Consider the following 15541-nt stretch of genomic DNA (forward strand, 5'->3'; position numbering starts at 1 on the left):
CTGACATAATTCACATTATACATATCATGATTCCTTCTTATTAATATTTCTGTTTTCCTTGATTTCATTAAAATACAATGACATAGAATAAGTTAATACATTTCCTTAAAAGGAGAATTCTTAAGGAAAATTTCTTCAAAAAATAAAATTCTTAAAATCATTTTCCTGAAGTGTGATAATAACAGAGAAAGCATCACCCCAAAATACTGTGATTATATAGTTGAGAAACTACTCCTATCTAGAATATATCAACAATGAAAATTATATAATAACCAGACTTAGAGTAGAAAGGGGCCTTAGAAAACATCTAGTCTCATTGGAGGAGTGAAATAAACCTTCTAAAATATATGGTAGATTAAGGTCACAATTATGCTTTGAATTTAAAATAGTTGTGATTATAAAACAAGAACCTAAATCCCTTAATGCCTGTATTGAGACTTGAGATTTAAGTTCCTCTCCTCGAATACTGGCCCAGTAACTAGTTGGAAGTGATGCTGTGCTAATTTCCAGGTCTAAGCTATAAGAAACTGTTGCTTATATTTCTTGTCTTTTGAAACTCAGTCATTTTTTCATCTAAATGTTCTTGGACAGGCTCACATGTATAGCAATAAAGGCTCCCAGCTCTGAACCAGTGAAGACTTACCAGCCATATCAGTGACTGTGTGAACAAGACAAGTTTTCTCTCTAAAACCCTACCCAGATTTCAGATTTTTAAGCTAAAAATAAACATTTAAAATGAAATGGTTTTAAAATAAGATTTGGTAAATTTGTTCTGCAGTAAGACTTACCTGATAAATTTTGATACCTAAAAGTAGAATGCTACCTTAACAAAAACCTATGGCTTTACAACTGGGTGGTGGGTTGAACTGGAAGGACATTTAGAAGAGTATAAGTGAAAAGAGAGAATGTTTGTGGAAACCCAAGGGACTTTGTAGACTTAAAAGGAGGAAGAATCTAAGATAAGAGTATCATAAAGACTACTAGGATACACTTTGCAGAGCCTCTGTTAAACAATAAGACTTCAATGAATCTTAAAGGTGCTGTTCCATAACTGTCAGCACCTTGATCTAGGCCTTTCCAGACTGTGAAAAATAAATTTTTGTTGTTTGAGCCTCCTGTTCCATGATTCTTTGGTACATAAGTACAAATTAAGACAGTATTTGTCTTTAAAATACAGACAATTCATAGCATCTTTAGCTTAGCATATGTATAAACCTGAACACATTAAAAATGCTTATAATGAAGATTAGCTTTGGAGAGAAAGATAAGTTTATCATCAAACATTCAGAAAGTAAGATGATAATCTGTAAATTGTATTTCATGTAATGAAATCTAATAAAAATATATTGAATGTCTATATGTGGAATATATCAATGTCAATAATGAATCTCTAAGCTTTTACTTTCCTGGAGAGTTTAAAATTTTGTGGATTATTTCTATATTACATTCATTTAGGCCAATATCATTTGCCATTCTTTAATGTAGATATGAACATACATAGACACATTGTGGTCACAATAATTTATATAAATTTATCAATCTTAATGAATGTGCATCAAGAGCAGTAGTAAATGGGCTGAAGGTTTACATTAAAATTTGATCTATAAACATTATAAAACTAACAATAATTTCCATAATTTACCACACTGTTAAATGAGTCATAACAATAAAACAAATTCAACACACTATGAATTTAATAGAATTTAGGTAATTGTGATTATTAATGCAAGGCATTTTGCTTCAACAGTAATTGTTCATCACAGCATATGTGAATACTAATATAAATCAGAACTTGAACAATTACTGAGCTAGTCTCAGTAATTTCTGGCATTAACGCAACAAATCAATAAACTGTCTCAGGTAAAAAAAAAAACAAAAAAAAAAAACTTGAGGTCAAATCCATTAGTTTGCTTTATCTTTGATAGTATTAGCTGGCTATTCATCGAAACACAAACTAGATACCAAGCATGTGCACTCATGTTTAAACATCTTGCTATGTGCATCCAAACTACATAAAAAGTTGACAAACAATTCCCAATTATACATTCATTTGAATCTCTAGTATTTATACTTGTGTAAACTTAAAATCCCAAACTGACAATATGTTCACCTCAAAAGTCTCCTGATTTCCTTTTTAATCCACCTGCACACACACTCTGAAACCTCTGCTATAAAGCAGACCCTCACAGAGAAAGATGTTAGCTCTTACTCCTCCTGAAATTATATAATAAAACTATGTATATGCATATTTTAAAACTGCATCCATTTCAATTTTTAAAGTGATCCAAAAAGTTAAAATCCAGTAGTTTTTTTTTTTTTTTTTTAAATTTAGGAGACACTAGAATTTTGCTCTACTATTGAAGGATTCCCTGGTTTAAAAAGATAAAAAGCCATGTAGTATTACCAACAAGTATGATTAGGAAAGTTGAAATGTGTAGCCAATATATATGTTGACTTTACTTGCCTTTTTGGTGAGAAGAGGGATACTGAAGAATGAACCCAGAGGCACTTTACCACTGAGCCACATCCTCAGGCTTTTTAAAAATTTTAAATTTTGAGTCAGAGTCTCATGAAGTTGCTTAGGGCCTCACTTAGTTGCTGAGGCTGACCTAAACTTGTGACCCTCCAGCCTCAGCCTCTGGAGTTGCACATATTGCCTTTAAAAAGAATTCAATTAATGTTGTAAGAACTGCAATACAACCTTTTAATATCTACAAATGGTAAGTTACCATTGCACTTACCTTAAAACCCATGTTCTACCATATAAAAGAAAACAGTATTTTACAATGTCTTCATTAATTATAAGTTATTGTTTCTTCATTAAAAAAAATAGATTAGGCATAACCCCAGAAATTATCAAAGGAATAAAAGAATCATAATTCTTTCTAGAAAAATTCCTTTGTCATTCATGCCAGGTACATTAAAGAAAATGTCAATTAATGATCTATTTCCTAAATAACTTGAAATCATATCACATAATACAGAAGCTGTCACATTCAAATGTAACAAAAAATTAAATTTTTATTCTGAAATAGGTTAGTACTGAATTCTCAATTTCATTAAAACTCATTAGAAAGTAAACAAAGTATTTTACTCACCTTGTTTTTGTGAAAGTCAGTCTACCCTCATTTGAGTTTTAGTAAACATCTTAAACTATTTCTATAAATACTATTATGATATAGTTTAAATATCTTTGCAAAATGAACTTTTCATCATTTGAAAGGCTTTTAACAAATTCATTCTCACAAAAATTATAAAATTATATCAAAGGGAGTATTATGTTTGAAGGCTGTATTTATTCCTGTGTAATATAGAAGGTGATAAATGACATATTAAAATTATCCACATCTTATATAAACACATTTTAATTAGGAAATAAGCCATCTGATTCTATTGTTATTGCCTATTGCTAAGCCAAATTAGAAAATATTTAGAAGATCTTAATGGTTCAGGGAAAAGGGAAAAAATAAATAAAATTTTATGACCCCTTTGTAAAATATTTTGGTCTTAAGAAAGGATTTTCATATAATTAAGCCCCTTTAGTTCTTTGTCTTTCAGAAGGATCTAATCTAAGCCATATTATATTTGATTCATAGAAAATGATTTAAAGTTATTATTTTCTTTCAGGTATTTATGCCAAAGTTTACCCAGATGTTAACAGTAGAAGTAAAATAAGAAACCAAAGTTGGCAATTACATTTTATATTATTTTATTATTTATATCACATAAAATCTCTTGAAATACCATGGTTCCAGGCTGTAACTATTTCTTACTGAAAGTGATGTACAAAGTATCCCAACTTCCATAAACTGAAATACTTCATGAGTTGTTCTGTTTATAATGAAATTCTCCAAATTAACAAAAACAACTATTTTAAAAGTGTGTTTGCTATGAGCCAAGTACTTTACCCATATTTAACTATCAAAAGAATCACATGAAGTAGGTACCATTATTATCCTTATTTTACAAGTGAGAAAAACAGTTTGGAGATGTTCACAGAACCGCCCTAAGGTTACATACCTACTAATTTGTAGACACATTCTGGAGACCACATACTTAGCTATTTTGCTATACTGTATTATTTCTACATAAAATATCCATGAGAGAGAATAGAAGAGTGTTGAATGTCTTCTTAATGGTAGAGAGATGTAGGAAATTATAGATAGGCTACATTTTTATATTAAAATAGATAGGACATTTAGACAGACTACTACAAGTTTCCTTATATTGAGTATACACAGCAGAAAAGAAAAACTTTTGATTGCCCTACTGAAATCTTTTCTAGACTCCAAGTGCTGTAAAATTCATATTCTCCAAATGGCTAAAAATCAGTCTACAAACACCCTTCCAAATTTTTTGTCTCTTCAATTAATCTGAACTGCGTGATTTTTACTATCATTTAAAGGGAACTAATTATTTAGTAGAAGTGTTTATTTCTTCTGCTGCTGCTGAACATATCCTGATTTTTTACTGGATAGCTATATCTCACTTAATCTCAGTATATGTGTTACAGATGAAACCATCCCCACCTCCAGGAATAGGTATTTGTTGGTTGAACCCCTACACAAATGAAAGTTTTGCATGTCCTGCCCACAGAATTAGCATGGAAAAAGGAACAACATTCAAACTGGTTTGGATCAAAGTATATCCCAAGATTTTTGCTCGAGTTACCAAGAAAAAGATGTTCTCTCTGTTGGTAGTGTATCACCATATATAGAGAGGACTTGCTCCAAAGTGAAATTAACATAGATTTCATTACATATACAGAAGAGATAGATAGCATAAACTGAGATCCTTAATGACAATTTTAAGCTCCATCAAGCTGATTTAATGCTAACTACCACTAAGACTCTATCTGAGCCAATAAACTTCCACATGACTTCAACCATTTTGACTTCAGTTGTCTGTTATTAACCACAAGAATCCAACAAATAAAGACCTACTTAAATAATGAAATAAAAACATACAGTATTGGCTTACCTTTTGGTTTAATAAAGCACTTGCCAATTTTTGGACTTCTGAACTCAGTAAGGTAGTTCCTCTGATGACTTTGCTGAGGGCAGCAAGAGACTGATGCACACTTTGTACTAAACGAATGGCATTATATTGTTCTAGAAGGATGAATGATAATATTGGAGATCCTTGCCGATCATTAGGAGGAGACACTTTCTGATGAATCAGATTTGAATTCTAAAAGAAAAATGTCATTTACTGAAAAGTAGCACAAACCACTGATATAGTAAAACATTTAAAAAGTTATTATAACCTTTTATTGTTCTGTTGTAAAACTGTTTTAAAATACTGTTGCTTTATGAATGGGCAAATTTATTAAGACTACAAAAAGGAATTTTGGAGTTTACCAACATTTAAAGTGGCATATGGGGTGAGAATGGTAAAAGGGAAACCACAATGAGAAGCAGGAGTCAGTAACAATAGGAAAATAGTAGAAGAAACAGGACCCTATAAGCCAACATGCAGAGCAGGAAAGTTACACTCCATCACCCAAAAGAGAACAGAAAAAGAATCATGGTTTAAATACAAAATGCAAACAGATGTTTTAATCTGAATGCTACCTATACATGCAGCAGAAAACTACACTAAACATCTTGTGGTCAAGACCAGTCAGTATTGTACCTTCATGTTTCTTTTTTATATCTGTACTTTAACAGAGGGAAATGTGTGATGTGGTATATTGAAATTTGGGAGTTTCTCAAAAAATTTTTTGACATTTTTAAAATTTGTACTTTTAGATATACACGACAGTATATTTTGACATGTTAATCATAATGGAGTATAACTTATTCTAATTAGCATCCCATTCTTGTGGTAAGTTTCTCAGATTTTTAAGAAAAACTCAAGGCTATTTTAAAATAGCTTAAATGATTCTATGATTATTTTTAAAATTAAAAAAACCTTTCAGTAGCTTTGTTTTTAAAATATTTTTTAAATTGTCAATGAAGATCTATTTTATTTATTGATATGTGGTGCTGAGAATCAAACCCAGAGCCTCACAAGTGCTAGGCAAGTGGTCTGCCACTGAGCCACAATCCCAGCCCCCTTTCATAGTTTTCTTAAAGTGTAAGAGATAACTGTGAAGTCCTGTTCTCTAACCTGATGTTATCCTAGTTTTCTCTATATAGTCTTACAATCCTAGTCAAAATCCTTTCTCTTTGTTTAACTGGTTGCCATATCCACATGGTCTGCAATAGCACTGTCCCTATTTTATCCATTTAGCATAATAAATAATTTACTAATGTAATAGTGATTATTGTCATTAAATATATTGTATTAGCATAAAATCAGACCTGAAATCAAATTTAGGATATGGGCTTAAATGTGCTATTTTTATTTCAATTACTCTATAAAAATATTAATATTATTGAAATTTTGATTTCACACACATAGTGTACATACATGTATATAAATAACCACAAAGTCAACTGAGTTCAAAGGGAAAAAAGTATCATATTATCAAAAATTGAATAGAATTAACTTTGGATGACAGCATTAAATAAATAATACTTACACATTTCCAACCTTAATCAACTAGAACAAAATTTGGGCTATAGACCTTCTGGAATTCTTAACATTAAGAGACTTCCTAGAAATGTATGATATTTGGTCTTTAAACATTCATCAATATTAGCAAGCAAATGAGCAAATTATTTAGAGTTTGGATTTTATTGCTATTCTATTAGGTTTGAAAATGACAAACATGCATCATTTAAATCAAGAATACCCAAACTTACAACATTCAAGTTAGATTCCATTTGTCTATCATCCAAGCAAATAGAAAGCATGATGTACTAAACTTTTTAAAATTTTGATTTAAAAGAGTAACTATCAATAATTACTAAAATTCAACTTGCCAAGTAAATGTAAAATGTACATGGGATATCAAAAACAAAAAAAATGTGTAAAATATTGCATACTTTTTATATGAATGTTGCAATACTAATATTTTGGATATATCATGTGAAATAAAATATATTAATCAAATCAATATCATCTGTTTCTACATTTTAAGTGTGGGTCCTAGAAAATTTAAAATTGCATACTAAGGAAAGAAGATGGCAATTAGAGAAAGGGTGCAAATCCCAGTAGCTCCTCAGCACCAGACTTATAAAACGGGAAGATGGCTTCTCAGTCAGGTGGGTAACTAGGGGAACTCACTGAAAATTAATAGCGAACTGTATTAAAACAAAACCCCCAAAATTATGGAGATAAGTCAGAAACTTGAATATAAGAAATAATACATTAGAGAAGCACCAGCAGAGTGGAAAGGGGGGAGGGGGAGTTGAGCAGTGCACACAAAGGAGATGATATGACAAAGAAATGAAAAAATAAAGAATTGACTTGGGGTAACCTGTGGATTAGTGAGGAAGGCTGATTTTAATAGTCAGTAGAGGAAGCAAATCAGTGAAAGCAAATCCAAGAATAACTCCCTGGGAGGGAAAGCCTTCTAGGCTTGAAAAATGGCCAGTGCTTACTTGGGAAGGCTGGGTTGGGTGCTCCCCATCACTGGGGAAAGTTTCTGCTTGCCCTATGGGAAAAAGTATCCACTAGCTGCACTTGCAATACCAGAGAAAGGAGCCCCCAGTGCACTCCCTATAAAACTGTCCTCCCCCCTCCTACCAATGGGAGACAGGAGATCAGGAACCCCAGCAACTAACCAAAAAAACTTCTAGGAAGGCATCTGAACCAGAGAGACTAAAATAGGCACAAAGAAAATTTTGTATGGACCATTCAGGCTCTGAATCCCAAGAGAAAAAGGTCCCATTGTTGGTGAGAAAGCTACCATTGTTGCTGGTGCTAGAGCAGCTATACAGGAACATCTGTGATCCAAGGCCAATACTTGGTATTTCATATTCATAGCAGAGAAGCTGAAACTTGTAAAAGTTTTGTTCCTATGCCTAACACTGGATTTTACCAGAGACCCTAGAGATCAGACATCCTGCAGAGGCTGGCATCTCCCCTGCAATAGTGCGTGTGGATCGACTCTTTAACAGTCACCTAGAGTTCCAAAGTTTGGTCTAGATTAAACCCCAATTACTGGAATTTCCATTTTAGAACACTGCAACACCTGCACCTCAGTAATACACAATTTAGCAGTACCTAAACTGTGCTAGCCTACCGTGCATGAGGGGACTGGAAGCTGAGATACTGCGACCAGGTATGTCTGCTAGCCACAAAACCTGGCAGCTAAGCAAGAACAACAAAGGCATTGGACCTCTGGGTTACAAAGCCAAAAACAAATACAAAGAATGAAAATCCATCTTTGCCAATAGTTTTGACCACCTCTTCATACCCTATTATTTAATCTATTTATTTTGGTAAATTTAAACTTTTTTTTTAATAGCCAAGGCAATTCTTAACAAGAAAAGTGATGCAGGAGACATCACAATACCTGATCTCAAATTACACTACAGAGCTATAGTTGCAAAAACAGTATGGTATTTCCAACAAAATAGACATGAAGAACAAAGGAATAGAATAAGACACAGACAAACCCACATACTTATAACCATCTAATACTTGACAAGGATGCCAAAAATATATGTTAGAGAAAAGATATCCAGTTTTCCTACCCCTATTAGTTAAAAAGGCTATATGTAGTAGAATGAAGTTCGATTCCTATCTTTCACACTATACAAAAATCAAATCGAATGGGTTAAAGAATCAGAAATTAGACCAGAAACTTTGCAACTGGTAGAAGAAAACAGTGTCAATATTCCATCATAAAGGTGCAAGTACCAACTTTCTCGACAAGAATCAATAAGGAAAATGCCATAAAATTAAAAAGTTTCTGTACAACAAAGGATAACAAAGGAAATGATTAAGAGCATGAAGCCTACAAAATGAGAGAAAATCTAAAATCAATACATTATAGTAATACAGCTGCTGCACTGTTTATAGCAGTTCAATTCACAATAGCTAAATTATGGAATCAACCCATATGCCCATCAATAGATGAATGAATCCAGAAAATGGTATATATACATAATGGAGATTTCCTCAGTCATAAAGAAGAATTAAATAATGGCATTTGCTGGCAAGCTGATGGGAATGGATAAAAATCATGCTAACAAAAAAAGCCAGACTCAGAAAAATAAAGGGTTAAGTGTTTTCTTTCATGTGTGGAAGCTAGAGCAAAATAAGGGAAAGAAGAAGGTGGAGAAATGGAAAAAAACATCATAAGGATCAAGGGAAGATCAATGGAGAAGGTGAACAAGAGGGAGGAAAGAAGGGAAAGAAATATGGAAGCAATCTAACAAAATCATGATATATATATGAATAAATGTACCAAAGGGAATTTCACCTTTATATATATGTAGATAGTATCAATCAAAAGTAAATGAAGAAGTGAAAGGAAGATCAGTGGAGGAAGGAGAAATTGAGAGGGAGGAGGAGAGGAAAAGGCAGGAATGGGGATTGAATCAAATTCCTTGTAGGTATAAATGTTGTCAAAAGAAACCCAAATATATATAAATATAATGCTTTAATTAAAAATTGCCTATATAGCTCTCATTTGTGCTACATATTATGCTTCTACTGAACAGTATCCATCTAGAGGTTATCAAATAAAATGCTGTAAGTCTAGCAATAATAATAAGAAAAAGAACATATAGTAGAGTCTAAATAATTATTCATTAGTGAAAGATTAAAAAACTAGAGAAAAATAAATGGTAAAGAAAACTGCAATAAATTAGAGAGTGGGAAAAGTATAGCAGAAAACAGCAAAGTATATTGTGATATGCACTATAACATAATCCATTTCCCACAAGACTTCACAAAACTTTAAAAAAAATTAATGTAAAATAATTCAAATTCTAAAAATATAGATAATCCATACATTCTCAAAGGATAAAGAATATTCATGACATGTTGGATTATTACATAGTCTTAAAAATAAATTCAAATCAAGTAATATTTACAATTCAAATATAGCTACAATTACCAAATGAGCACCACAGTTTGTGACACCTGTGCAAGTGTATTGTAGCAAGCAAGGATATTCTCATACCTCTTCATCTGTGTAAGCAATAAAACCCCCTATTTTGCCTCAGCCACTTTGACCTGGGTTTCCCAATCACTTGCAATACCAACAGTCCTAATTAGTAATCAGTCCAAAGAAAGGAAAAAAAGAATAAACACAAAATGTGTGTTAATATAAACTAATCCAAATTTATATAAATTGACTTAATGTTCTAGTTAAAAATTGAGCAAAATCAAAGAAAGTTGAGGATAAAATATAAGTAAAGATATATCTAGAAAATAATAACTTAAAAGCTGACAGATTTATTAAGATCAGAAAATACAAAAATCATAAGAGCTAAATAGAATCACTTTATAATGAATATTCAAAGCCAGCTTGAAGACAGATAGAGAAAACTTTTTTTTCTTTTTTGGTCTGCAAACACCATTTTCAGAGAACTTAAGGGTGAGGAGAACTTTTATAAGAGGGAGCAAAGTGGGACAAAAGGCAGGAAAATGGCATCTGCAGATTTAAATATCCAGAGAACCTGTCAAGATCAACTCCTTTGGTGTCTGTCTTCAGCAGAAGGAAGTTTTTATTCACAGTATAAGGAAGTTTATATCTGTTTTAAATCCTGCATAAAAAAAAAGTTATCAGGAAGTTGCCCTCAATTTCTGAGGAAGACAGTTTGTTTCATTAGGAATTTGTATAAAACTTTGATGGTCAAAAAACCATCAAATAAGTGTAAAGTTTTGAAAATAATATTTTAAAAACTTCATTTTAGGAACAATTTGAGTGTAACAGTCAAGAAGAGTAAAATACACATTCTTTTCAAACACAGTATAAAACAGTTTGAAAAATGATGACATAAAGCAAGTTTCAAATCTTGAAATATCAATGTCTTAAGACCCTTTCTTCCAATTACTATGGATTAAAGTTAAAATCTATAAGGTAGTCAGGAAAGAGAGAATGATTTAAAAATATGTTATATAAAATATCATAGTGGAATTGATAAAATATTTAAAACTGAATAGCTATGAACATATACATATCAAAACTTGTGGGATACATTTAAAATGGAACTCAGTAACAGAGTCATCAGTATTTAAGGGAAAAAAAAAAGGAAGAATTACAAAATTAAACACCCATACCAAGAGGCAGAATATTAGAACAAAAAGAACAAAATATGAACAATATGTACAAATAAAAAGGCATATCCTATTTTGAGGTCTTTCTCTCTGATTACCTCAGACAGTTCATTTTGTTCTTCTAGTTCTAGGGCAGGTAGTTGCTTCATGAAAACATCAGCTACTCCTGTTTAGTTTCTGGTTTTCAGCTCTCCAACACTTTTGTGAACAATTCCCTATATTAAATTATCTGTTAAAATAATTGGTATTCTTTCTGCTTTGCTAACAAACTCCACAGGTAAAAAGTGAGTCATTTAAAATTACTTCTTTGGGGATGGGGAGCATAAAAAGCTTTCCTAAGTACTAAATCACAAGGGAAATTTTTCACCTAGGACTTACTGAAACAATTATTTAATTTATGGAGTTTCAGATGTTTTGGGAATGCATAAAGAAACCTCTAAGCACAACTGAATAATGCTTTTATCCAAAGAAGGTATACAAAAATATAGTATTATATATCATGATTTGCCTCAACTTAGGGGGAAAAAAAAGAAAAAGAAAATTGAACAAGATGAAGAGGAAGAAATCATCAATTTTAAAGATATTCTTAGTTTAAGAAAATAAGAAATTACCACTCCTGTTAACTTTATTTTAGTACTCTAGGTTTTCATTTCTCTTCAGTGCATTTTTTTTTTTTGAAATTAAGCTCTTATGAGTCTATGAGTTAAATCTGACAGATACACAAATTTACTTACCAATGTGGACAAAGAAATCTAGTTACTGGTCCAACTCTTTTTCAGGAAAAAAAAATTGTCATCTCTTTTTTTCTCTCAATAAATTCTATTGAGAGATATAATTCTATTGACATAAAGCATGTGAAACAAATACCAGGGAAGGCTACATGAAATGAGATGTTAAATGGTGCATCTGATAATTTAAAATATCACAACATATGAATTTTTAACAATGTAACAATAAAAAATTATGTATTAAAACATATTACTTTCCTAAAAAAGATATGATCACTAGCAGACACTAAAAATTAAAGATGCAGTTTTAACCTTCAAGTATGAAAGTCTAAATTATATCTTGTCTATCATATCTAATAAAATATCTTGAATATGATTAATGTCATAAACACTACTAGAGCTTGCTATACCAAAGCTTTAAAGAAATAAAGATAACATTTAATCCATGAAGAGTCTGTATGTTTTACAAAATATGTTCACTTCTATTTATTAGATATACCCAGCACCTCTGTGAACATTGATTTTGCTTTTGAAATATTTTTGACTCTTTTTACTCCATGTTCACAGTGCCACAATATTTAAAATCCCCTCCACCTTTAGGCTTCTAACAGCTTCTTAACCTAATCCATATCATCAATTTACCTATATGAAACATGAACCTTTTCATATTACCTCTCCACCTCATTGGTTTTATTATAACACTACTGCCTAAAAGACAGTGTAACTACTCCAGTCTGACATTAAGCCCTCTCTAATAAGATCCTAAGATTTTTTTTCTACAGTTAGATTAGAATAATAATCAGGGCAGACTTCTCCTTCTCCCTGGAATAACATTCTATTGATTTTATTTTCCTTCTAGAGAATTCTTTAATATGTAACCTTCAAAAAGGAGTCTTTGTTGACTTTCCTCTCAGATTAGTCACTCACCAGGGCTCCCAAAGAACTGTAATACCTGTACTTTTCTTTGTTATTATAATCTTCAACATAATTTCTAATGTAAATCACTAACACCTGGTATAGTGACTATCACATAGCAATCCTTCAACCCATATTTGATAATGAATGAAGGAAAAAATGAGTGAAGGGAATGAGGTTATTACTTTTTTTTCCTTCACGATAAAGTTAAGAATGAAAGTCCAGAACCACTTAATAGGAAAAGATTAGAATCTGGAGCACTGCCTGTTCTTTTCATCAAACATTCATTTATTTTCTTTGTGTAAGTATAACTTTTCTTTTAATTTGAGCTAGCAATTAACCATAACCTGAAAAAATGAAAACTCTAAAACTAGAATAACAGTTCTTTCAATTATCTATATGCATAAAATTTGAAATTCTCCCCAAATTAGAGAATTCATAATTGAGTGCCATACTTTACCTTCCCTAGTTTCAAACACAACTTTTATGAAGATTATGTTAAAACTTGGCACTACAGAAACATGAAGAGGAAAATGAGTAATAGTTGAGAAGGCTGTTGAAGGAAGACTTTACCTGGCCTTTATTGCTATTGCAGAGCAGGGAGATTCTGGGAGAAAGAAAGATTATTAGAAAGTCCCCACAGACAGGTCTACTATGGTTTGTTCCATAGCACTGAAATCTGCTTTTCTATGGAAGATGCTATGAAGTCAAGTTGTGAGAGGGGAAAAAGGTTTTCTTCTGGAAAATTACTTTGCTAATGATATAAAGGATGATGCAGAGAAGGTATTTACCATAAGCAGAATGAAATTTGGAGTTTTCTGCAATAATTCATATGAGAAAAAGCAGAAACCTAAATCATGGTAATGGTACTGGGAAGGAAATGGGAAAGAGAATAAAACCCAAAACATTATAGCAGGATGAACTGCAAGATATTTGAAAGATTTCGCTATTAAGAACTTAAGATAATGATATAATATTTATATTACAAATAAATAAAATCTCAAAAAGTCGGCTGACTTTTGAACAAAATTATCTGCCATAGTTCTGAATTCTATATTTGACAAAGACAAACTAAACCCAGAAGATGGGGTACAACAAGAACAGAAAACATCTGGGAGACAAGTATTTGGTTAGTAGGAGGATGGATGGATATGGTAACTGTCAGGGATAGAGCCAGTTAGGCTACAGAGATATTTAGGTTGCAAACTCTTCTTTTTACTTTACCTTGAATAGATCATCATCAATCATGCCACTACTTCTGGGCTTAAAAAAAAATCAATATCAAGCACTGGACATAGGTACCTGATATCTCACAGCATGTAATTCAGCTAGGTAACAGGAACAAAGACTGTTTCTGTTCTGTTTAATACTCCAAATAAAAAGAAAAACAACAACAACAATAAAAAATACCCCCAAAATCTATACCTATATGTATTACAAAGAAATTTATGATAGTAGACAGAATATTCTAAAGGAAAAAAAATCAAAGTCAGTTACAAAGAAATAAAAATCGGATTATAGACTTCTTCAATAAGAAGACTAATAAGTATTATTTTCTAAGAGTTGAAAGAAAAGAATTCAAAGCTAAAAATGGATCTACATTTATTTATACTATCGTCAATTAGCTACATGTGAAATTGAAATAAAAATCTTACACAAAGAACAACATTTAAAAATAATGCTTTAGAAATGCCATTAAATTAGAGGTTACTACTGCTAAGCCAGGCACCATGTATTCTTTCATTTCAATGAGATGCAAATTTCACAACACTAAGAGAGTAATTAATAAATTCACATACTATTTATTTCCCCCACTACAAGGAAGGCCTGGCTATATTTATTTGGTTTTAGCCTTCTGCAGAAAGTCAAAACCTGAATTAACAAAGCAGTCCTAGCCATCACAGTGGCCTAAGAATCTATTCCACTCCTAAGGGCTAAACCCCATTAGCTCATTTTGAGTGAGTTAATCTCTCCCTAAAGAAATAATAAAGCCCAATTCTTAATTATAGAAAAGGCAGCCAATCCTACAATGAAAGAACTTTACATATTTATTATTCAGTCTCACAAGGAAAATTTTTAAAAAATCAAAGTGATTTCAGCCTACTTTATTAAAGATTAATGTTCATAAAGCTCATAAATATAGTATGGGCTACTGCCTATGTAAAACTGATTTGGGAGGCAGCAGGGTAAGATCAGATTGGAGATTTAGAAAGAATGCTTAGGATTACTGAAATCGACCATTATAAAAAAATTGGATCATATATTTTTAAAGTTTGTGTTAATTACTAATGAAGTTAGAACTTTCTGGGTTGTGTGTCCTTTACAGTAAAAGAACAGGGCACTGTACTGTCATATATATCTAAAAAAACAAAAAACTTTTTCAAAGAAAAGAATAGGAAAGAATTAGCTTCATTCTGTGAGAATGAAAAAAGGAGAAAAAAGTCCTAATCATAGGGTTAAATGCTATGTGTAAGAATGTAAGAAATTAATTTCATGCTTGTTTAGAATTTGGAAAATGGAATTATAACCAAATTACTAGTTTTCCCCAAAACCTATAAGTATAATAAAATATTTATTCAATAAGAATATTATTAAATTCTATTTGGTGGGTGTGTGGGAGACCTTGCCTTTTGGTTTTATTTCCCCCATTTGGTTTCTCCCCACTGAAGTTAAATTTCTGTCTCTGGAGAATATCATGTAATCCCTTACCCATCCTCTCCTCTCCGAAGGGCACCAAGCCGATGGGTGCCAAAGTCAAAAGTTTTCTCGACCAA

At 31.7% G+C, this 15541-nt stretch overlaps 1 protein-coding gene across 4 annotated transcripts in view; it reads right to left on the minus strand.

Annotated features, from left to right (window-relative positions):
• Dync2h1 (dynein cytoplasmic 2 heavy chain 1) overlaps nucleotides 1-15541 on the minus strand; it is a 381051-nt gene that overhangs the window by 48127 nt on the left and 317383 nt on the right. For all 4 annotated transcript variants that reach the window (XM_058586626.1, XM_046466604.2, XM_046466597.2 and 1 more), the window contains one exon: nucleotides 4981-5190. In XM_058586626.1, coding sequence (XP_058442609.1) covers nucleotides 4981-5190 — 210 coding nt within the window. The remainder of the gene's footprint in view (nucleotides 1-4980; nucleotides 5191-15541) is intronic.

The sequence above is a fragment of the Marmota monax genome, unplaced genomic scaffold, assembly GCF_021218885.2.
Source record: "Marmota monax isolate L192 unplaced genomic scaffold, Marmota_monax_Labrador192_F-V1.1 WCK01_AAM20220418_F8-fsc00045, whole genome shotgun sequence".
In the NCBI taxonomy this organism is placed as follows: Eukaryota; Metazoa; Chordata; class Mammalia; order Rodentia; family Sciuridae; genus Marmota; species Marmota monax.